General features: G+C 36.0%; 1 protein-coding gene across 1 annotated transcript in view; it reads left to right on the forward strand.

Annotated features, from left to right (window-relative positions):
- Positions 1 to 7267, forward strand: part of LOC111191461 (synuclein, beta) — a 36640-nt gene extending 29373 nt beyond the window's left edge. The window contains exon 6 of the mRNA XM_049472944.1: positions 6397 to 7267. Coding sequence (XP_049328901.1) covers positions 6397 to 6426 — 30 coding nt within the window. The 3' untranslated portion in view covers positions 6427 to 7267. The remainder of the gene's footprint in view (positions 1 to 6396) is intronic.
- Positions 7268 to 12338: the final 5071 nt, after the last annotated feature.

The raw sequence follows: 12338 nt of genomic DNA on the forward strand, positions 1-12338 counted from the left end.
TTAGACTCTTTGGCTCGTTTTTCTGCACTAGAAATGAACACTCTCTCCGCTTTTAGACTCTTTGGCCCCGTTTTTCTGTGCTAGAAATGCACACTCTCTCCGCTTTTAGACTCTTCGGCCCGTTTCTGACACCTAGCGTTCAAACTTTGAATCTTACATTATAAAAACCTGCTTAACAGCGGGTCAACTTTCATTCTATTTCTAAAATACCCCGCGGGCCATAGTTTGGACACCCCCTGCTTTAGACAAATTACAGATAAAGCCAGAGAGCGGTGAATACAGATTTTCCTACACCTTCAAATAAAGACTATTGGAAACTGAAAATAAAATGCTACAGGAAGACGTCTGGCTGACCCACATGGAAACAGCAGCTTTAGCCTTTAGTCTCAGTTTCAGCAGAGAAGAGAATTAGAAGTAGAGAAAGTCTGACAGGTGAAGAAGTGCAGTAATAAAGTCATTGATAAAATAAAGAGAAAATAAACATACATAAATAGGGTTTTTCTAAAACCTTTTACCATTAGTATATATCTGTAATTTATCATGTCTATAAGACTAAGTGTGGAATTCCCTGCTTAGTGTGTCTTCGCCTGCTTTTCTTCTCCTTTTACCTCCCACCTCTCCTCCTCCTCCTCCTCTCTTCGTCATGACCTCGCCGTCATGCCTACTCTGACTACATGGGTGTGGCAGTGACGCCACAGGCCCTGTTGCATTATGGGGAATCACACATCCCCCCCACCCCACCCCCAGCCTTCACACTGTAGAAGAACTGGATTCTCCCTGTGTCTCGTGATCATGTGACTGATGATACACACACACAAACACACATACACATCTACACACATCTACACACACACACACACACACAGCTACACAGAGCTACACAGTCACGTGACACAGTCTTCTCCATTAGAGAGCAGAAGTGATGCTCATCCTTCAGCTCTGGAGATTCAGCACCCTCTGCTGGAGGACTGGAGGAAATACAGTCACAGATTTAACGTTCAGAGTTACCCTGGTGAAAAATATATACTTAATTGTGTGCTGTAAATACACTAGCAGATTTATGTACTTGCTTAAAATATATTATAAGTACATTAATCAAATCAAATCAAATTTATTTGTATAGCGCTTTTTACAACTGGTGTTGGCACAAAGCAGCTTTACAGAAACATGATCACAGGGCAAAGTATCAGGCAAAACATTAAACATAGAAAATACAGAATACAGAACCCCCAGTGAGCGCGGAGGCAAGGAAAAACTCCCTCAGAGCTGCAGGAGGAGGAAGAAACCTTAGGAGGACCAAGACTCACATTAAAGGGGGGACCATCCTACCACTGGTCAAATGGCTTTTAAATTAATTTTAAAAAGTCTTTCATACATCCACATAGGTTTTATATATTCAGGTGTATAGCAGCTCCACTAATGGCTTATAGAGTGAGATGGATGATGAGCAGCTGATCTGTGGTGGTGGATGGAGAAGAGCTGACTTCAGAAACTTCCAGTCTGGCCAGACAGAGGACATGAGAGCCTGAGGGTCCAACATCCCTCGGTATCGGGTCAGACAGGTGGGCAGTCAGTAACTCGGAGGAAGGCAGAGAGATGGAATTAGTTTTGACTGGATTTATGTAAAACAGAGAATATAAAACATTATCAGAGTGTGGCTAATGACTCCGGCAGATCTAAATAAAACAGCCTAACTAAAGGCAGAGAGCCAGAAGGTAACATAGACATGGAGGCTCCCTGAAACACTGGCATCCACCCACTCCACCGTCCACAAACCTGAGTGACCGTGTGCAGTGGGAGAACAGCAGCACCAGCATCTCAGTTTACCACAATTTCCTCTGTCCATGAACCCCTGAATCTGCAGCCTTATCTAAAGGGAAAAACATTAATTACCAAAAGCTAAACTAAACAAGTAAGTTTTCAGTCTAGACTTAAAGATTGAGACTGTGTCTGAGTCCCGAACATATTCGGGGAGATTATTCCAGAGTTGAGGCGCTTTATAAGAGAAAGCTCTTCCTCCTGCAGAGCTCCTCTGAATTTTAGGAACTACTAATAAACCATCACCCTGAGATCTGAGTAATCGCGGTGGTTCATAATAGGAGATGAGGTCTTTAAATACTCAGGAGCGAGTCCGTGTAGGGCTTTATACGTTAACAGGAGAATTTTATAGTCTATGCGGAATTTGACTGGAAGCCAGTGCAGTGCTGATAGTACTGGACTAATATGGTCAAATTTTCTAGTTTTAGTAAGGACCCTGGCTGCAGCATTTTGAACTAGCTGAAGTTTATTTAAGTTACTGCCGGAACATCCAGACAGTAGCGCATTACAATAATCTAGCCTTGAGGTAATAAAGGCATGTACTAATTTTTCTGCGTCATGCAGTGATACGGCATTTCTTAGCTTGGCAATATTACGGAGGTGTAGAAAAGCTGTTCTAGTTACATTAGATATGTGTTTATCGAATGCTAGATCTGAATCTATGATAACTCCAAGGTTTTTAGCTGCTGAACCAGGGGTGGCTGAGAAGTCGGCCAGATTTAGCATTAAGTCTGATAATTTATTTCTAGCAGCTTTGGGGCCTAATAGGAGAACTTCTGTTTTATCACTATTTAACAGGAGGAAGTTGTGCGACATCCATGATTTTACATCTTCTACACAATCCTCGATTTTCTTTAATCTCACTCTGTCATCAGGTTTGGCTGATATGAAGAGCTGCGTGTCATCCGCATAACAATGAAAATTCACATCATGTTTTCTAATAACTTTGCCCAGTGGGAGCATATATAATGTAAATAATAACGGTCCTAATATAGAGCCTTGTGGAATTCCATATCTTACCTTGGTATAACTGGAAGACATATCATTTATCCTCACAAACTGATAGCGATCGGTTAAGTACGATTTAAACCATGCTAAGGCAGTTCCGGTTACACCGACCATGTTCTCTAGTCTTTCTAAAAGGATAGTATGATCTATTGTATCAAAGGCTGCGCTCAGATCGAGAAGTACGAGTAGGGAAACACAGCCTTGGTCGGCGGCTATAAGTAGATCGTTTGTTATTCTAACTAAAGCTGTCTCAGTGCTATGATAAGGCCTAAATCCAGATTGAAATTTTTCATAGATTTGGTTTCTTTGCAGGTAAGAGCAAAGTTGTTGGGCTACAGCTTTTTCTAAAATCTTAGAAATAAAGGGTAAGTTTGAAATAGGTCTATAGTTAGACAGTACACTAGGATCAAGATTTAGTTTCTTGATCAGAGGTTTAATTACAGCTGTTTTAAAGGCTTTGGGTACATGGCCCAGGGCGAGCGATGAGTTTACTATCATTAACAGAGGTTTAATTATATCTGGCAGTACCTGTTTTAATAATTTTGTGGGAACAGCATCAAGTGTGCAGGTTGTGCTGTTTGAAGAGGAGATAATTTTCTCTAGTTCTAGCTGTGGAAGTGGGTTAAAGACTTCCAACCTAACTTCAGTAACAGGGTTTTGTTCTAGATCAGCCAGACCAGATGACAGAGAGGATGTAATATTTATCTGTTTAATTTTATCCCGAATGTTTTCAATTTTACTATTGAAGAAGTCCATAAAATCGTTGCTGGTGTAAATGGCTGGAATCTGAGGTTCAGTACCTGCCTGGTTTTTAGTTAATTTGGAAATAACACTAAAGAGAACTCTAGGATTATTTTTATTTATCTCGATCTGTGAGGCCAGATACGCTGAGCGGGCTTTATTTAGTTCTTTTCTATATTTAACAAGACTGTCTTTCCACGCAGAGTGAAACACTTCCAGTTTAGTTGATCGATATTTACGCTCTAAATTTCGTACTAACTGCTTTAAGGTACGAGTTTGATCATTGTACCACGGTGCTTTTTCTGTCTCTCTATTTTGTGTTTAAGGGGTGCTACAACATCTAAGGTAGAGCGAAAGGTATTTTCTAAACCTTCGGTTAGTTTGTCTAGTTCTACTGGGTCTACAGGAGAGTACATTAGAGTTGATAAGTCTGGAAGCTTATCTGTAAATTGTTGGGCTGTAAAAGGCGTAATTGAACGTTTTACAGAGTAGCTAGGGGATGTACGTATATTATGACTAAGATGTAATTTAAATGAAATAAGGTAATGATCTGAAATTGCGGAGGTTTGAGAACGAATATTCGGGTTATCTATGCTCACACCCAGGGTCAAAACTAAATCCAGAGTATGATTACAGTAATGAGTAGGTCCTGTTATATTTTGAATAATACCAACTGAGTCTAAAATCGATGTGAATGCCTTTTTTAATGGATCATCCAAATTTTCGAAATGAATGTTGAAGTCTCCAACTATAATCACTTTATCATTACTTACTGCTAAGTCTGTGACAAAATCACTAAATTCTTTTAAAAATTCTAAATAGGGCCCTGGTGGTCTGTAGATATTAATTAAAGAAAATGCATTCTTTTTTGTAACTGGATTAATTATACTGGTGTAAAGAAGCTCAAAAGAAGTAAAATTTTCATAGTGTTTCTGATTGCTAACTAAGGTACTTTGGAAAAATATGCAGACCCCACCTCCTCTACCGGACAATCTCGGATTGTGTATATAATTATAGCCTGCAGGGGTGGCTTCATTTAATGCTACATATTCATGTAGCCTAATCCAGGTTTCTGTCAGACACAGAACATCGAATTTCTGATCAGTTATCATTTCATTAACATTATGCTTTTATCAAAAGTTTGAAAGTAAACTTTGAAAATACTTTTTTTAAGTACAGTATAGTGTATTTTTAAAAAATAGACTACTATGAAGTACACTTTTAGTTTGATGTAATTCAACATACTACTAAAATACTTATTTTCATTTTTAAGTAAAGTGTGTTAAAATCAAGTGTGTTAAAATACAATGTATCATGTAACCTTTTTTAGAAAGGGAATTAATTTACTAAATTGTTCATTTTAAAAAAGATATATATTTAGCTATTACATTAATATAACAGTTAAAATGTATTGGTGTTGTTCCGGCCAAAATTGGGCTTGTCTCAGGTAAAAATTCAAAGGTGGGGGTGTATTTTTTTGGGCTACATTTAAAAATGACCATGGCCGACAAAAAAAATACAAATGTGTGGATAAAGTTTCTAATCTTTAGAGTTGCCAGATTTGTAGTTTTCCCGCCAAATTGGGCTTGTTCAAGGGTGAGGGGTGCATTTTTGGGCTACTTTTAAAAATGACCACGGACGCCTAAAAAAACTAAAAACGTATATACGTGCATAAGGTTCTTCATTGTCAGAGTTGCCAGATTTGTGTTTTTCCCACCAAACTGGGCTTGTTTGAAAATCCAGTCACAGTTGAAAATTCAGGGGGGCAGGCGATTTTTGGGCTACTTTTAAAAATGACCACAAAAAAAATGTGCATAAAGTTCCCTATCTTCAGAGTTGACAAAAAAAATTTAAGTAAATTTGTAAATTGCAAAAAATTGTAGTACGGTATATTAAAATATATATTTTTTTATACCTAACAAAGTATAGTACTAGAAGTGTGCTACTTACAAAAGACAGGAACAAGAAGCATATTTGCACTGTAATGTAAATAGATCAGATTTATTTAACATTAATTCTTACTACGTTTCTAATATAATGTACTATAATATTTATACAGTTGTAATACTTATACATCATCACTCATCACTTGAGCTATATTTGTGTATATTGGTGTTTTATGTCTGTTTTTGAGGTGTGGTTAACTGGAACTGAGCAACAAAAATCCAGTAGCTTTATAGTATGTCTCAAAATATGTTTAAAAATGACTATAAATAAAATATTAGGTAATGTTTTACTTGTTTTGTTAATTTTAGATTCCTCATAGATGCTCAACTAATATTTAACTGAATGTCTATTAAATGCAACTAAATTCTATGTTGAATGTAAATGGTTCTCTGTAGAACCAAACCTTTACCATAAGCCTAACCTCTGTTCTGCAGTTGGGTTCAACAACCTTCTGGGCTGGAGAGCTACTAGTCTGTAGCACTCCATCCCACTACACTTCGTTTTACACAACAGATTTCTGGCCCGCCAGGTAACGGCTTGGAAAATATTAAATTATATTTAATATAGAATCTTATACTTTCAATTTAGAGCTCAATTGCATTTAATAGACAAGCAGTTGTACGTTAATTAAATATCAGTTAAGCATCTATGAGGCATCTACATATAATTGACCATCCACATAAAGTGATATAAAATTTTATAATATTTTTTTTAGTGTTTCAGACACTGCACTACACTAAATCTAGCCAACCAGCACTAAGAAAACTCCTTTTGCATTCAAATGAATTGGTTTTACATGATAAAAATTGACTTTGTGCAGAATATCTCCATGCTTTTAATGTTTTTTTTTTTTTTTTTTTGTTTTGTGTCTTTTTCCTCCAGGAGAGCCAGGATTACGAGCCGGAGGCGTAAAGTATCCATTCCAAACCAATGTCCAACCAGCAGCACAATAATGTTTCTAACAATAATAAGGACAAACGCTGAACTCATCACAATAACTCCTGTTGCAAAAAAAAAAACAGCAAAAAACTAAAAAAAAAATTACAGTTATTCCTGCCGATAAAAGTTCTTCCTATCAGATATATATATAAATATAAATATTCTTTTAATATGATCTATTGTAAATGTCCTGTTCTGGCTGTACTGTGGTGGGTGTAGTTCTCTTTACTGACTGCAGGGGGCAGCGCCGTCTCGTTTCCTTGATTCCCTCCCAACGAAACGAGACTCCTCCCCCTCCGTGGCTCTTCGTGCCTGTGTGTGTGTGTGTGTGTGTGTGTGTGTGTGCGTGTGTGTTTGTGTAGTAGATGTTTCTGATCTTCCAATGCCAATATTGGGGGTGAACAAGAAAAAAAAGCAGATATTGGAGTAAACGTATCCGAGAACGATGATATTCTATAGAGCTGTGTACGATGCCTGTTTGTGGGACTTTATTTATTTACTTTTTCATTCAATATTGAAGCTAAAGTTGTTATTTTAATGTTTTTCAAGTAAGAGTTTTATACATTGTAACTTTATAGTTGCTTGTGATATCATTCCAGTGGATCTCTCTGTTAGAAATGGGCAGTTTGTATCTGTTTGTGCGTTTGTGTGCGTTTGTGTACCGGAGATTTTAAAGTCAGTGTAAATGTGTCTTGAAATGTTTATGGGTATCAGATTAGTGCTTTACAATGCTGGAAATGTCGATATACAGGTTTCTGTGTCACGCAAGACAAGCAAGTCCTCTGTAAATAAAGAAATAAAAAACTAAAAAACCTGTGCAAAAAGTTCCTTATCGTCAGAGTTGCCAGATTTGTGTATTCCTCGCCAAATTGGCCTTGTTTAAGGGTGGGGGGTACATTTTTGGGCTACTTTAAAAAATGACCGCGGCCGCCTTAAAAAAATAAAAACGTGCATAAAGTTCCTCATCTTCAAAGTTGCCAGATTTGGTCATTAAAAATTACCACGGCCGCAAAAAAAAACTAAAAAATTGCAAAAAGTTTCTTATCGTCAGAGTTGCCAGATTTGTGTTTTTCCCGCCAAATTGGGCTTGTTTGAAAATCCAGTCACAGTTGAAAATTCAGGGGTGACAACCCAGATAGCCAGCGACTTTGGCCCGGACTCGTTTTTAAGTCGCCACTGCTGGTTTAGAGTCGCAAGCAGAAAAATACTTCTGGCCCACAGCTGGCCCAGTGTCACTTTCTGACTGTTCTGCATCAGTGTCACTGAGCAGTCGTTTTGGTGCTGGTGAAGGACTGACGCACCTAACCTGTTGATTCTCTGAACACAGGTGTGTACTGGCTCAAATACGGCAGACGACCCTGTACCAGCACTGTTATAGTACACACGCACACGCACACACAGCCTGTTATAGTACTGCTTCACACACACACACACACACACACAGCCTGTTATAGTACTGCTTCACCCACACACAGCCTGTTATAGGACTGCTTCACACACGCACACGCACACACAGCCTGTTATAGGACTGCTTCACACACACACACACACACACACAGCCTGTTATAGTACTGCTTCACACACACACACGCACGCACGCGCACACACACACACACACACCCAGAGAGTCTAATTCTATTGGCCACATTTTTCTACATGGACTGGATAAGCTGTGTGTGTGATCACATTTAGAGTGATCTAGGTGATATTTACCTTGGTGCCCCTGCGCATCAGCCCAGTTCAACCCGTGCGGTTTCTCGTAGCACTTGGCGCGCGGATTCCTCAAACATTAAAACTTTCGTCAACTGTCAGCTATCCTGAAACCTTTGAAGTTTGTAGGTAGGTAGCAAACCTACGTACCTAAGTATTAAGTACCTTTTTTGAAATATCATTTATTTAGATTCCATGTACTTAATAAATATTTTGACCGTCAAATATGAGTTATAACCCTATCTGTGTGTCGCCTCTTCAGTTAGCTAAGCTAGCTAACTTAGCAGCATATCAAGGTGATATTATCTGAAGCTAAATTATCTCAGAATGTAGCATTAAACACATTTCATGTTAATGTAAATGATAATGCAGCTATAACAGTCACTAACAGACAACCAAAAAGTATGGTTTTACTTGAAATTAAAATTGTTAACTAGTGTACAAGGCCAGAACAGAAGTACTGTTTCGGTAACCTTATTTAGGTTAGCTAAGCTAATAAATAGTTAGCTTGCTAGGATAGAAACCAGCTAGTTTGCTAGCGTTAGCTTAAATGCTTTTACAAACATACATACCGTAAAAGCATTTAGGCTTGCTAGTTAACCAATTTGGTAGTTAGCTAGCGAATTGTTCTTTATTAGCTAACCTAAATGCTTCCACAGAACCTTTGTTTAGATGTTGTACATTAGCTAGCTTGTCAGCTAGGTTAACTTAGTGGTTGTGTGTCTCTACAAGTCACTGTGTAATGTTTGTTTTAGCTAGCTTTTTAGTTAAATAAAATGGTGCTGTGTCTGTCAGTTAATACAAAAAAATCTGTATTCAGTAATAAAGATCAGTAATATGTTCCTGCACACTCTGCTACTTTGTTAAAAATGTAAGTACTTTATTAACTTAGCTAGCACAGTTTTATATAAACACACTCACTACTACCAAATAAGCTTTTGTCAACATTTCTCTAATTTGTAAAATCACACTAGAAGTTGTTTGTGTGTGCAGTAAGTTATATTAGTATACTAGAGACAAAAGTGTTTTACTTAAAAAATGTAAAATCAAATTACATACAGTTATCTATAACTAGACACAACAGGAGAATTTAACAGCATTAAGTAAAATAGTGGAGCTTTTCAGAGCAATTAACTTATTCATGTTTTATATTATATTTATATATATCCTAAATTTCCTTCGGGATAAATAAAGTATCTATCTATCTATCTATCTATCTATCTATCTATCTATCTATCTATCTATCTATCTATTGGCAGAAAATGAAATAGGAAAATCATAGATGCCTTTTATTATTGTCAGTAAATTAATATATGTTTTAATGTTGCTGCCCCTACTTTCGCTTCTGCTAGTGCCCAATTTTCCAAGTACTTATGTTAAGAATTTGATGCTGAATTTAAAATGGTCAACATTATGGGCAAAAAAAAATGGTCACAATGGGCAAACATAACAACATTATATTTGCAAATATGACTGCAATAAACATATTTAACATTAAACTATTACTGTACTTTGATTCTATTAGTTGATAGTTGTATCTATAGAAACAAGCGTACAATTAAATATGTGTAGAGAAGGTATAACTTGCTTTTAGAGCCTACTCAGGAAATATAAATAAGCAAAACTATACTGGTGTGTAATGCTCTCAGGCTAATGTTAGGTGTTGCATTGGACGCTAATGCCAACATGTTCTCCAAACGGGAGTAAGATATAAATTTACTGAGGAGGAGACATCAATGAATTATTAAATTATCTTTATTTTAATTGTCTTATATTATTTTAATATCTATAATCAACACATTTTCCGTATAATTAATGTAGATGTATTTATTTATTTAAGTAGTACAGTATGGTGGACCAAAAATGACATATGTATAAATAAATAAATGCATACATGAATGTAGAAATAAATAAATACACGCATGAATAATTGTATAGTTAAATAAATAAAATAATACATACATTTCTTATTTATTTTTTATATATTTTTTTATTATTCATTTATATGTGCATTTATTTATTTTAACATTTGTTTATTCATTCATTTATTTCAACATTTATTTATTGATTTATTTCCACATTTATTTATTGATTTATTTCCACATTTATTAATTTATTTATTTCTGTATTTCTGCATTTGTATGATAGTTAGGTAGGTGGTCCTATCCTCGCTCTAAAGCAGGATTAGTTTTTGAGCTGCAAAAGTGTTGGCTCTACTGCTCCTGTCTTGGCCTGCAGCAGCAACATTTTGAAGCTGTTGACCCTCATTTATTTTCAGCAGTTGTTACTGCAGTAGGGGTTATAGCCGTGATGTTGATGTGCTGTCCCTTTGTTTCCTTCTCACTGATACCGGAAGTACAGGACGGTGGGGTGTGCACCGGGACACACAGCAGCACAGCGGGGTGTGCGCCGGTACACCAGTGTGTACTGGTGTATACACCACTGTCCTGTTATGTACTGGTGTGTAAAACACTGTTCTGTAGGGTGTACTGGTGTATACACCACTGTACTGGTGTGTAAAACACTTCTTTACTGGAACCCCCATGTCTGTTTTCTTGTGAATTACTGTATAAAGACAGCCGCTGTACTTCTGTGTCCCACAACCAATCCTGCTTTAATTGCTCTAATTACCATAGACATGCAGAAATGTGGAAATAAATAAATGAAGAAATGTGGAAATAAATAAATGAAGAAATGTGAAAATAAATGAATAAATAAATGTAGAAATGTTGAAATAAATAAATGAATAAATGTAGAAATGGTGAAATAAATAAATGAATAAATAAATAAATAAATAAATGCACATTAATATATAAATAAATGTATAAATAAATAAGAAATGTATTTATTAATTTATGTATTTACCTATGCAAATATTTATGCGTGTATTTATTTATTTATTCATTCATTTATATGTTCATTTATTTATATATTTATTTATTTCAACATGTATTTATTTATTCATTTATTTATGTCTATATTTATGTATTTCTACATTAATATGTGCATTTATTAATTTATACTTATGTCATTTTTGGTCCTCCATAGTACAGATCAAACACACACAAAAACCTATACAGTATGTGTGTATGTACATTACTGTGAAAATGTTTGTATGTGATGCAATTTTCTTAAAACCAATTATCTCAATATTAAGAGAGTTTTATGTAGCAAAGGTACCATGCATTAAAACAGATGCAAATAAAAATAAATACGGTAAAAAGTAACAAGAAGTCCACAGGTGCCAAACCTTTAACCTTAAACCTATTAAACCAATGTTATTCATAGTACAGAGTAGGGCTGTGAATCTTTGGGAATCCCACAATTCGATTCAGATTTGCAAATTGTATTCTGTTTCTGTTTTCTTTTTTTTCCTTTTTTTTAATATGGAAAAATTATGAATTAAACATGTCTTTCTTTGAGCTTTTTTTTTCTCATTAACACTAATTGAGTAAACAAAATACTTTATTTAAACCAATGGTAAGTTCCTTATTAGTGTTTCCTATAATAATATATAATATATATAATATAATATAATAATATAATAATCATATTGATGTACTGATGTACGACGTGGTTATTTACGTACATTTTATGTACAAATAGCTTGTAGCTTGTAGTAGTAGGAATAACATTGTAGGTTCCTGAATCTACTAGTTCTTAGAAAACAAATTCACCAACAGTAAAAGACAAAGTACCGTATTTTTCGGACTATAAGGCGCACTTAAAAACTTTTAATTTTCACAAAAATTGACAGTGCGTCTTATAATACGGTGCGCCTTTTGTATGGATTTTACTCGTCAGGTTGTAAGGAGCAGTAAACACACACTCCGTGCAGCGTTATAGAGAGTTTCAGTGCTATACAGAGTCCAGAGCCGTGCAGCTCCGAGGCTGAGCAGCAATAGCATTAGCTAGATGCTAACCGCTAAGCTAGCTAGCTTATTCACTGAGATCAGTATTATCTAAATTTTACTCGTCAGGTTGTAAGGAGCAGTAAACACACACTCCGTGCAGCGTTATAGAGAGTTTCAGTGCTATACAGAGTCCAGAGCCGTGCAGCTCCGAGGCTGAGCAGCAATAGCATTAGCTAGATGCTAACCGCTAAGCTAGCTAGCTTATTCACTGAGATCAGTATTATCTAAATTTTACTCGTCAGGTTGTAAGGAGCAGTAAAC

Source organism: Astyanax mexicanus, unplaced genomic scaffold (assembly GCF_023375975.1).
Source record: "Astyanax mexicanus isolate ESR-SI-001 unplaced genomic scaffold, AstMex3_surface scaffold_31, whole genome shotgun sequence".
In the NCBI taxonomy this organism is placed as follows: Eukaryota; Metazoa; Chordata; class Actinopteri; order Characiformes; family Acestrorhamphidae; genus Astyanax; species Astyanax mexicanus.